Below are 11,922 nucleotides of genomic sequence, written 5' to 3' on the forward strand. Positions count from 1 at the left end.
TTGGCTGGCTGACAGCTTCAAGTGAGACCCGAAGGCATTCCCAACTCAGGGAGACTGAGGTGAGGGGCAGGGTTCCAACTTCTCTTTCCCTCTGGCTTCCCCTGCTTCTTGCGGCGGGTCCAGCCCTGGCTCTGTCCTTACTTTCTGGAAACGCCCAGGGGCACGATGGTGATGAAGATAATTATCAGCATGTCACTACGATGTAGAGACAGGGCATTCTGGTGGTTAAGCCTGCAGATGCGGAGCTAGGCAGACTGGCGATGAGCTGTGTGGCCTGGGGCAAATTACTTAATCACTCTGGACTGCAGCTATAACATGTGGGTTCTAACTGCCCCTACCTCAAGGAGACCAAATGAATTAATACAGTGGAGTCAAGTACTGGGGCCTGATGCATGGTCAATGCATTAGAAATGTTTGTAATTCCCAATAATGATACCGGCAGCAGCCAGCCTCTGAACAGGCCCCTTCGGAAGCCTTACCAGAGGCCCCCTTCACCTCTTCCCTGGCCTTTAGTGCTCTCCTCTCCCCTCTCCAGCTGTCACTCACTTGCTGGACAAAATGATATTCCTCACGACACTGCCTCTGTTTTGGATTATGATTTCAGGTAAGGGCTAGGGGTGCGGGGGGATCCTGGCGCCTTGGCCCCCGAGTGGGCTGGGGCTGTTTCTGTGGGTCCCTGCAGCCCCCAGGGGCACGGTGGAAGGTGATGGGAGTGTGTGTGTTGGGGGGGCGTGGTGATCGGGGAAGGACATGCCCCTCCCCTCAGCGGTCCTGCTTGCCCACAGCCTCTCGAGGGGGTCACTGGGGTGCCTGGATGCCCTCCTCCATCTCCGCCTTCGAGGGCACGTGCGTCTCCATCCCCTGCCGCTTCGACTTCCCCGATGAGCTGCGGCCAGCCGTGGTGCATGGCGTCTGGTACTTCAACAGCCCCTACCCGAAAAACTATCCCCCGGTGGTCTTCAAGTCTCGAACCCAAGTCGTGCACGAGAGCTTTCAGGGCCGCAGCCGCCTCCTGGGGGACCTGGGCCTGCGTAACTGCACCCTCCTGCTCAGCAGCCTCAGCCCCGAGCTGGGTGGCAAGTACTACTTCCGCGGGGACCTAGGGGGCTACAACCAGTACACCTTCTCGGAGCACAGTGTCCTGGATATCATCAGTGAGTCCCCAGAGGGCGCGCGCATGCAGTGGGTGGGGGGTTTGGGTGGGGGCGCCAAGTCCTCCCCGGAGCCTTTCCAGGGAGGTCTGGGATGGCCGGGCCAGGGGTTTCTCAGTCTGGCTGGGGGGTGCAAACTCCCATGCCCTCACGGACCAGGCAGATGACAGAAATAGGCAAAGCAGGGCCCCAAACAGGAGGAAAAACGAGGGCTCTTCCTCTTCTAGAAATAACTGGAAGAAAAGCAGTGGGGCCCAGGGGTTAGGGGTAAGGCCTCAGGATCCCTGAGTTAGCTGGGTGACTGTGGGCATGTTACTTAACGTCTCTGGGCCTTGTTTTCCTCTTCTGTAAGATGGGGATAAGAATAGCACTTACAGTTCAAGGAGTGAATCCTTGTGGAGTGTTCAGAGCAATGCCTGGTGCTGGGTAACCAGTGCTGGTGGAGAATGTGGAGATACTGCTCTCAGACAGCCTGAATTTTTAAGAGAAACCAGAACTGTGTCTTTTTCTGTGTAATCTCCTAATTCCTAAACATAGGCTGCTGATTCAGATTTTTAAAAACAAATCCTAAGTTTAGGCCAAATAACACGCAGTTCTGGGCCAGATTTGGCTATCAGAGAGGGGCATGGCGCCTAATTCCTGAGAGGCCCCATAGCATGGAGCCCCTAGATTCGGGTTCCCCATCAGCACGGAGTCCAAATGAGCCAGATTACAGCCCCGATGCAGAAAGAGACCCCAATGGCACAGCTAGACATTTATCTCCAGGGCATACCACACACACACACACACACACACACACACACGTGGAAAATAAACCAAAGCAGACAGGGGAAAGAAGTTTCTTAAGGGTTACAGTGCAGTATCCAGAGCACAGATGATGAAGCCGGAGTGACAGAGTTTGAAGCTCAGTTTTACTCCACATGAGCTGTGGTCTCAGTTTCTTCATCTAAAACATGAGCAAAATAACATTACCCACCTTCTGGCATGGCGGGAAGGACCGGCAAGGGAAACACTGTAAAGTACTCAGCCCATTCTATTGTTATTTTCATTATTACACATCTGAGGTCGGATGGTGGAGGGCCTCTGGGTGAAGGGTAACCAGGAGGAGAGAAGGTTGTAGGGAATTCTGTATGCAAGGATGGGGAGGGGACCAGGAGCCAAGAATGCTTCCTCAACCCTCCTGCTCCCCCCTCTCATCTAGACACTCCCAACATCGTGGTCCCCCCGGAGGTGGTGGTAGGCTCGGAAGTGGAGGTGAGCTGCATGGTGCCTGACAACTGCCCAGAGCTGCGCCCGGAGCTCAGCTGGCTGGGCCACGAAGGGCTGGGGGAGCCCTCCGTGCTGGGTCGGCTGCGCGAGGACGAGGGCACCTGGGTGCAGGTGTCGCTGCTACACTTCGTGCCCACTAGGGAGGCCAACGGCCACCGGCTGGGCTGCCAGGCCTCCTTCCCCAACACCACCCTGCAGTTCGAGGGCTACGCCAGCCTGGACGTCAAGTGTGAGCCTGGGGGCGGGGCGAGGTGGGGGCGGGGTCGGGGCCGGGGGCGGGGTCTGCGGTCCCAGCCCGCTGACCCCCACCCCCCTCCTTGTGTCGCGGACCTCAGACCCCCCCGTGATCGTGGAGATGAACGCCTCGGTGGAAGCCATCGAGGGCTCGCACGTCAGCCTGCTCTGCGGGGCGGACAGCAACCCGCTGCCGCTGCTGACCTGGATGCGGGACGGCACGGTGCTCCGGGAGGCCGTGGCCGAGAGCCTGTTCTTGGATCTGGAAGAGGTGACCCCCGCGGAGGACGGCGTCTACGCCTGCCTGGCAGAGAACGCCTACGGCCAGGACAACCGCACCGTGGGGCTCAGCGTCATGTGTGAGTGGCGCCCGCGCTCCGCACCGGCCCCAGGCGGACAGAGGAGGGGAGACAGGCGGCGGAGCCAGGGAGCTGGCGGAGCTGGGCGGGGGGCGGGCCACCCAGGCCACAAACGAGGTGGAGGCCACGGTGGAGCGGAGGGCTGCGGGTCAAGGCGTTCCTTCCTGCGTCCCACAAGTATCTGATGAACACCTACTGCGCACCACTCTCATCCCCCGAACGAGGTGCGAAGACAGATGGGTCCCTGCCACCCAGGGGAGCCGGTGAAACTCCGTCTCCTCCAGACCAGCCTTGGCTGGTCTAGGAGTAGATCTGGGCCCTGGAAATCCGCATTTCCCAATGAGCCCCAGTGCAGCTGTAGGGGGAGGGACGAAGGGACCCCAGACTTCACCCAGCCCCTTGCGCCCTGTGTACATTCTGGAGTCCCCGGGAGGGGGGGCGACGAGCTGGTCAGATAAGGTTCTTTGTTAGGAACCAAGGAGAGGTCATTCATTCATTCACAAATATTTATTGAGGCAAAATGCCCAGGGCTGTGGATAATAATAATGAGAACTGCGGCCAACATTTACTCAGCAGTTTCCGAGAGCTTTCCACAAATACGCTTCCCCCGGACATCCCCACGGCTGGCCCCGACCCACCTCTTCTCTTCTCAGGGAAGCCTTTCCTCACCATCCTAGTTAACATTCCAACTACCCTGATTTCCCATCACCAGGTTTCCTTTTCTACAAAGCCCTTATCCCCATCTTGCCAACTACATTTATTTACTAACACAGTGTCCACTCAGGTGGTTGGGAATCTTCATCTTACTTTGTTCAGGCTAAAACAGCGCCTGTCCCTTAGGTTCTCAGTGGCTCCTGTGCGGTTGGGACTATAATTAAGCTCACTTTCCAGATATGAGAAATGAGGCACCGAGGGGTTAGGACATGGGTCCACACCCAGCTGGGAAGGGGTAGAGCTGGGATTTGAGCACAAGCGCTCTGACTGCAGAGCTCCTGTTCTTGTAAACAGGATAGCCAGACAGGGGTTACCTGAACCATCCGGAGCCGGTGTGCTCAGATTGGGGTATATGGGGTCACATTGGGGGTGGGAGTTGGCTGGCAGAAGAGGCACCCTTGGCTTCTGACCATTGGCGCCCCCTGTCCTGCCCCCCCCAGATGCACCCCGGAAGCCGATGGTGAACGGGACAATGGTGGCCGTGGAGGGGGAGATGGTCTCCATCTTGTGCTCCACACAGAGCAACCCGGATCCTATTCTCACCATCTTCAAGGAGAAGCAGATTCTGGCCACGGTCATCTACGAGAGCGAGCTGCAGCTTGAGTTGCCTGCCGTCACTCCCGAGGATGACGGAGAGTATTGGTGTGTGGCTGAGAACCAGTATGGCCAGAGGGCCACCACCTTCAACCTATCCGTGGAATGTGAGTACCCCCCACCCCACCCCACCCCGCTCCTCTCCCATTGTCCTGCTGAGAGCCAGCTAGACTTGATCTCCTTCCACATTCCCTATCTCAGTGGATGGTTCAGTGGGGGCACCTGGGTTACTGGGAAGCATTCATTCATCCCAACCAAGGGTCAGCTTTGCACCAGCAGATGAGAATGAGCAAGGGAGGGAAGCTGAATCCACAGCAAGAAATTGGGAGTCCCACCTGAGAGTACTGTGTTCCCACATCCTGGGGTGTGCTTTTGACCAAGGAGATTTCTGGGTCCTGTGGCCTCTGACCCCTTTGCATTCACCAATAACCACGACATCTAACCCTTGAGTTGCATTGCTATGTACCAGGCATTGCTGGAAGCTTTGTACGGGGATCCACTCAATTGATCCACATGACATTCCCAGGAGGGAGGTTCTATTACTGTCTCCAGTTTCCCGAGAAGCAAACTGAGGCCCAGAGAGGTTATGCCATTTACCCAAGGTCACACAGCTAGAGAACAGTTCAAATCCAGAACAGTCTGGCTCCACTGTTCTGTACTGCCATGGCTGACCTCATCCTATGTTATTACCTCAGAATACATTGATCAAGCAGTTGGTCTGTGCCAAGGGCAGGGTGACTCTGGGCGACGTGGGGGAGAGGACCAAGAGGGCACCAAGCTTACTAACAGATGCAGTATAGCCAGATCAGTGGGATGGATGCACATAGAAAGCCTGGAAGTCTTGGAAATGAAGCTCATCCTTCCGCTGGCAACCAGCACCTGTCCCGACCTCCCCACCGGATGACACCGCCAACACCCCCACCCCCATCTCGACCCCAGCCCGGGCGGGGGGCTGTAGCTCCCAGCTCGCGGTTTCCATTCCCTCTCCTGCAGCAACTCCCTTTGGAATGTCACCTCCATGTTGCCATCTCCTCTGCCTCCTCTTCAGCTCCCGCCCGGCCTCTGGCACTAGTCTCCATACTTTACCACTCCCCCGCCTCCATTACTCCACCTACAATACTGTCCCCAGACAGTATTGAGCACCACCTGTACTCAGTACTTTGGATGTGGTAATAATCACTATGTGGTAGGTACAGACTATTTCTGGAGTGCCACCTTGCAAGGCAAAGGGGGGGGGTCATGCATGCTGTGCTAACCTTTCGCCTTGGGGCACATTCCCTCCCAGCCTCTGCTTGCTCGCAGTACCCATGGTGATCATGAGTTGGGGGGCGTTCTGCTTTCTCCATCCTCGCCCTCCTGGGCCCAGCTTCCTCCTTCTGCTACACACCTTTTCCCTGTCACACCCCAAGCCAGTGGCCTCTTAAGACAGAGGGTCAGAGAGTCCCCTGAGAATCGGATGGAAGCCCCCGAGCACACACACCGCAGCGTCTCACGTCCATGGGCAGTCACAGGCTCTCCTGTGCAGCCAAAGGTCGTTCATGGTCGGCTCCAGGCAGGACCCCGAGCTCTGCAGGTGTTCTTCTGCGGAGCCTGTGTGGTCATCCTTTGAGGCAGATATGCATCATCATCATCCCGGCCTCAGGCTGCTGGGCACGGCATCCCTCAGGCTCCTCTCTGTCCCTGAAGTCTGTGTCCCCTCGCTGACAACGGCAGGTGCCCCTAGTGTGGGGCTTCCTTCTTACTCGCTGAACCATCGCTGAGCCAGGGCCCAGCTTGGCGAGGGACATGCAGCAAGGTACTCACCTCTACTGAGTGCTCGTGCGCAGGGGACTAGTCTGAGCCCTTGGCGCATCCTGACCTAGTTTGGTTTCGCCACAACATGACTGTGAGGGACTGTTCTTCACCCCAGTTTAAGAGAAGGAAACTGAAGTGTGAGCTGATGTCCAGCACCAGACAGAGCTGAACTGCCCTGGGTCAGAATCCCCACTCTGTCTTCCATCTTGTTGCATGATCCCAGACAAGCGACTTCACTTTTGCTGAGCCTCTCCACTGACAAATGGGTATATGATAACCATAGCTTACCCCAGAGAAGGTTGTGAAGAGTCTGGACGTTATGCTGAGCACCCACAGCACCTGACCTGTCCTCTGTGCTCCGTAAATAATTTCCCACTAATCTCTCCCTTGGACTCCAGGCTCGGTGCCGGTCCTGAGTGCCTGCGGCCAAGGCTTTGCTCACGTGCTCCCCCTGCTGGAATGGTTTCATTTATCTCATCCTGAATCCTTGGGAGGAATGTTAAGCCTCTATATCACACTTGGTGAGCCTAGCTTCAGAGTTCCCATAAGGCCCTTGCGAGAAAGGACCAATACTCCTGTTTGCACAGATGAAAACTCCACCTTGGAGGCCCAGGGAAGCCTAATGGCCTGATCGGGGCCAGTAAATGACAGAGCTGGACTTCAAGCCAAAGCTGTCCCACCCCAAACTCCCCATTCTTTGTGGGACTGGGGGTTTGTAAAGGGTCAGTTCCCCAGGTCTCCCAGGCCACCTGCAAAGCTGCGGAGATACTAAGCACATGCAGGCAGGGTGGCGGCAAGGGGTCGAGGGCGGACGATCTCACCAGAGCAGTAGGGGTGCAGTCTTGAATGAAAGGGTTTCTAAAAAATATGTTCACAGCTGTTGGTTCGGGCTTGTCATTATTCACTTACTCTGTGGGGTGTTAATTCACTAACACTACAACAAGCCTAGTGCATGTTTGCCTGAACAGATTTCGGGCTATATATTTTTAATTTACTAAATTTAGACGCAAGTACAAATTGAGGTTCCAGTTGGAACCATCTCGAGGTCGAATCTGGCCACGTGACTCCCTGGCTCGTCACTGTTACCTGCATATTCTTTTTTTTTTTTTTTTTTTGCCGGAAATTGAAAGTAAGTGGGGGTAGATGGCCCAAGGAGTCCTTTGGCCGTGTGTAAGTAGGGTTCTGGTCAGAACTGAGAACCAGGGCTCAGTCTAGAGAGAGCAGACTCTGGTGCTGGATTCTTCAGGAGGGAAAGAGAGTCTAGTTTTAAAAACAACATTCGATGTTCTACTATATCATATTTTAGAAAATGAAAGGAACAAACAAAAAAACCCCACAAAGACCAGGCCAGTAGCATTTTTGTAATACAAATGGCAGCAAAGGAGAGCTCAACACAATGATCTTGGGTGGAGGGCGGGGGTTGGTGCCAGCGGCAGTGGAGGATCCCATGAAGGGGGGACAGTCAGGGTGCAAGGGGGCTCGAGGGAGTCAGCAGGGGCATCTGCAGGTGGCCAGTGAGGGGAGCCGGCAGGACTCAATAGCCCATATCAGTCTTCGCAGAGCTCCGCTATGTGAAAGGCGAGTTCTAAGCGTGGGGACAGAGTGGAGGCTGAGCGAGAGCCTGCCTTGACGGAGGCAAGGGCCCAGCCGTATGGGTATCTCACATGGGTAGGGTAAGTGCTGGGAGCAAAACCCAAGCGAGACGGGGAGCGAATGGTTGGTGAAGCGAGGTGCGATTTCCGTGAGTGTTCAGAGAAAGAGATGTCATCTGAATAGAACCAGAGATAGTGCAAAGGGGGAAATGCAGCTCATCTCTGAGAGAGCTACCACCTGCTCCGCCAAGGAGTCCCCTGAGGCTCAGCCTCCAGTTGGCGCCAGTCCCCTGAGTCCTGGTTCTTCTTGCCCGTGCAGTTGCCCCCTTGATCCTCCTGGAGTCCCACTGCGCAGCAGCCCGGGACACAGTGCAGTGCCTGTGCGTGGTGAAATCCAACCCGGAGCCGTCCGTGGCCTTCGAGCTGCCCTCACGCAACGTGACCGTGAATGAGACGGAACGGGAGTTCGTGTACTCGGAGCGCAGCGGCCTCCTGCTCACCAGCATCCTCACGCTGCGGGGCCAGGCCCAGGCCCCGCCCCGGGTCATCTGCACAGCCCACAACCTCTACGGCACCAAGAGCCTGGAGCTGCCCTTCCAGGGAGCCCGTGAGTGCTGTGATCGGGGGCTGGGAGCCACGGGGGTGGAGGGGGCTTCTCTTGCATCCAGGCTTCCCTCCCCGAGGCTGAGCATCAGCCACCAAGCACGGGTCAGGCGACGCAGGTGGATCAAGCAGTAAAGATGCCCTTTCCAGTTGGTAAGGAGAGGCTGCCCTGGGTTGCCTGCGCTTTAATGTTTGCCTGGACGCTCTGGCCACTAAGCACTCCAGGCCAGTCAGGCAGTGCAAGGCCATGCCAGCTATGGAAATGTTTTCACCATCACCTCTGCCCCAGCCCGTCTCCCAAGACCCCGGGGTGTCCTCACTACCACCAGCATTCCTGAGGGTGCCTGGGTCTTCTGTCCTCAGACCGCCTGATGTGGGCCAAGATCGGCCCCGTGGGAGCCGTGGTAGCCTTTGCCATCCTAATTGCCATCGTCTGCTACATTACCCAGACACGCAGAAAGTGAGTGGCCTGTCAGGGCTCGTCGGGGGGGGGGGGGCAGGGAGTCTCCCAGGGCTGGGGAGGCAGGGAGGTCAGTTAGAGGCAGCGGGTGGGTGAGGGAGGGCAACCTGCATGTGTGTGGGAGGGCGATTCTGCTCTGTGGATGTTTGGCTGCATGGAGGAGAGAGGCTCCTGCTAACATGTAAGGGTGGGCCTGTGGCCGGGCCCAGCACTTTCCCCTGTTGGCCACCTTGTCTCCACGTTCTGTGGCCATAGCCTCCTGGCCTCTAGGAACCCTCCTGCACACGCTGCGGTGCAATGCGGGAAAGCCAGCTACCCCTGGCTCGTAGCCACAGGGTCGGTCACAGTCGGTTCCAGGGCCCAGGTCATTACACACACACACACACACACCCACACCATCCCCGGCAACAAACATACTCCCCAGCCCCAAACCACAGCCACCTACCACACCTCTACTATTTTTCCCCCTTGTGGCACACACACATCAGCTGCCCTGAAAACGAATTCATCTTTCTGCTCCACATCCTGGCAGCAAGAGGGGCTGACAGAGCCAGAGCACGTGGAAAGAACCCCAAGAAGCCAGGCTGGGTTCCCCAAAAGTGGCAGAGACCAGGGACTAGATGGAGGGATGGGCAGTGGGGGACAGGAAGAGCCTGGTCATTTTGAAGAGGCCATCTACCCCGTCTTAGAGAGATGGGTGGGAACAGCCCTGGAGTCCCTTGAGCCAAACTCCTACAGTAGATGGGGTGCAGAAAGGGAGCGGAGAGGAAGGCCTGGGACTCCTGCTGGAGCTGACACATCCTACTCTGCAGAAAGAACGTGACAGAGAGCCCCAGCTTCTCGGCGGGGGACAACCCCCCGGTCCTGTTCAGCAGCGACTTCCGCATCTCTGGGGCGCCAGAGAAGTATGAGGTGAGGGCCAGAGGCCTGTGGTTCCAGACTAGCTGGAGAAACTGGGTGCCAAGGACCCGGGGGGCCTGGGAGGGCCTGGAAGGCCAAGGGGCAGACGGGAGGCTGGCCCCTTCAGAAGGGAAAGGGAGGAGGTGCAGAGGGCTGGGAGGGGTGCTCAGGCTGAGGCTGCAAAGGGGGCTGAGGGACTCAGTGGAGGGCAGCCCCCATCCTCTCCACCCGGGTCTATGACTGCATTTCCTTCTCCAATAGTCCAGAGAGGTCTCTACCCTGGAATGAGCGCCCCAGGAGGTAGGTTCCAGGGGCCTCAGTGTGCCCACCTCTGGGCCCTTGTCGGGCCTCGGGGTTGGCGTGCATGTGTGTGCGTTCTCGTCAGGCATCCAGGATGTTCCCTGGTTAAGTCTGACCCTGCCCGGCCCTCCTGGCCTTGTCTATTCTGTGCTGTTGCTGCTCCCTTCTATCTGTGGCCACTGTCCTGTGTCTGTGTCCAAAGGCCCCCTGTAGGGGTGGGGGCGGGGTGGCACACAGGACGGGAAAGCTGAAGGCACCCCTGAAGGATCTCCCAGATTGAGGAGGGGAGCCACCCCAGACCCAAACATAGGGGAAGGCCGTCCAGAGCCAGGCACTTACACACATTTGGAAAGGCCGGGATCCTGACCGGGTGGCTTTAATCTGCAAAGATGCTATGGGTTGAATCGTGTGCTCCCCCAAATTCCTATGTTGAAGAGGGCTTCCTGGACACATTGAATTTGTAGATGACTCTCAGGCTGAGCAAGGAAGAGGCTGTTGTGCATGGGGCACCAGCGAGGACAAAGGCCCCAGGCTGCGCCGGCGTGCCCTGAGAAAGGAGGTTACACGGACAGGGCTTTGGGACTCAACTCTGGAGCTGTGGGGGTGCAAGCAACTGCAGGCTTTGCCCCTGAAAAGGGTGGCACAAGACCCTTCTAATGGGCTGGTTCTGTTCGTAGAGTGAGAGGCGACTGGGATCTGAGAGGAGGCTGCTGGGCCTTCGGGGGGAACCCCCAGAGCTGGACCTGAGCTATTCTCACTCGGACCTGGGAAAACGACCCACCAAGGACAGCTACACCCTGACAGAGGAGCTGGCCGAGTATGCTGAAATCCGTGTCAAGTGAGGGAGCTGGGGGCAGCCTGTGTGGCCATCCCTCCCTCAGGACCCTCACTGGCCCCTACTGGCTATGGGCTCCCTTGCTCCTCAGAGTGGTGGGGGCTGGGGCAGGAAAGGGAGGGGGCAGGTGACAGTGAGGTCTTGGGGGCCTGGCCTCCCCTCCTTCCCAGCTGCCCCCGGCCCTACCAGCACCCACCCCACCCTGTGGCTCCTCTCTAACCTCCTTTAACCTCATCTGTCCGGAGGGGAGCTCCATCTGTCCATCCATGTTATTTATTGCCACCCCCTGCCTGGTCTCCTGCCCCCACACCCAGCCCCAGGACCTGTACAGAGGGACTGAAATAAAGGCCATGAAGCCATGTACCTGTCTAGATCCTGATGATTTCTGATCCATCCTAGGGGAGCCTGCCACCCCCCTCCTTGCCCTCTGCAAGGTCCTGTGTGGGGACAAGGGCCCAGGAATTCTAGCCCCGAGCCCAAGGCCATCGCCCTGAAGCCGCCCCCACTCTGAGCTGGCAGCTGTGGGCTGAGTCTGGCCCCTTCACTCACTCACATCCCCTCCTGTCCTCTGCAGGTCGGGGTGTTTTGTGAGCCTATGTTGCTTTGACCGCCATCCCTCACATTCATGCCATACTCTGCAGCTCCAGCCTTTCCAACTTTACTTTTTTCGTTCAAGAAACATTAAGTAGGCACCAGCTGTGTATGGAGCCCCTTCAGGAAGCTCAGGCCATCCTGGGAAGGGACAGGACAATGCTGTGAAGATTAACACCGGGGCTCAGAGAAGCTAGGTGATTTTCCTAGGGTCCCAGAGCTAGGAAACAGAGTGGCCAGGCCCTGGACTCAGTTCTTTTTTTCCATAACCCCCGTTGGCAATTTGAAGAGGGCCAGACTCTCCGGTACGAATGGTACTAATAACTAAGAGTTGTTGAGCACTTGCTATGTGCCCCATGGTTCTACCTGATCTACATTAATTAATCTCCACTTACCTTCCCTAACTAGTATGACAATGGCTCTCGAAGTGGGGTCCCGCACCAGCAGCATCCGCATCACCTGGGAACTTGTTAGAAAGGTACATTCTCGGGGTGCCTGGGTGACTCAGATGGTTAAGCATCTGCCT

General features: G+C 57.2%; 1 protein-coding gene across 1 annotated transcript; it reads left to right on the forward strand.

Annotated features, from left to right (window-relative positions):
• The first annotated feature begins 543 nt into the window (after positions 1-543).
• Positions 544-11,122, forward strand: MAG (myelin associated glycoprotein). The gene is made up of 9 exons (XM_028123567.2): positions 544-604; positions 786-1,154; positions 2,353-2,649; positions 2,756-3,013; positions 4,168-4,428; positions 8,027-8,314; positions 8,674-8,770; positions 9,583-9,682; positions 10,648-11,122. Exons 1-9 carry the CDS (start codon positions 559-561, stop codon positions 10,810-10,812), a joined length of 1,881 nt encoding a protein of 626 aa, XP_027979368.1. The 5' UTR covers positions 544-558; the 3' UTR covers positions 10,813-11,122.
• Positions 11,123-11,922: the final 800 nt, after the last annotated feature.

Source organism: Eumetopias jubatus, unplaced genomic scaffold (assembly GCF_037043125.1).
Source record: "Eumetopias jubatus isolate StellerSeaLion01/CBP00866 unplaced genomic scaffold, mEumJub1_p1.0 scaffold_10, whole genome shotgun sequence".
NCBI classification, from domain to species: Eukaryota; Metazoa; Chordata; class Mammalia; order Carnivora; family Otariidae; genus Eumetopias; species Eumetopias jubatus.

Bases quoted from the DNA above. Each gene is read 5' to 3' on its own strand.
- MAG (XM_028123567.2), top strand. From the start codon at position 559: ATGATATTCCTCACGACACTGCCTCTGTTTTGGATTATGATTTCAG. The intron at 605-785 runs GTAAGGGCTAGG...GCTTGCCCACAG, and splicing joins GTTTTGGATTATGATTTCAG to CCTCTCGAGGGGGTCACTGG. The intron at 1,155-2,352 runs GTGAGTCCCCAG...CCTCTCATCTAG, and splicing joins CAGTGTCCTGGATATCATCA to ACACTCCCAACATCGTGGTC.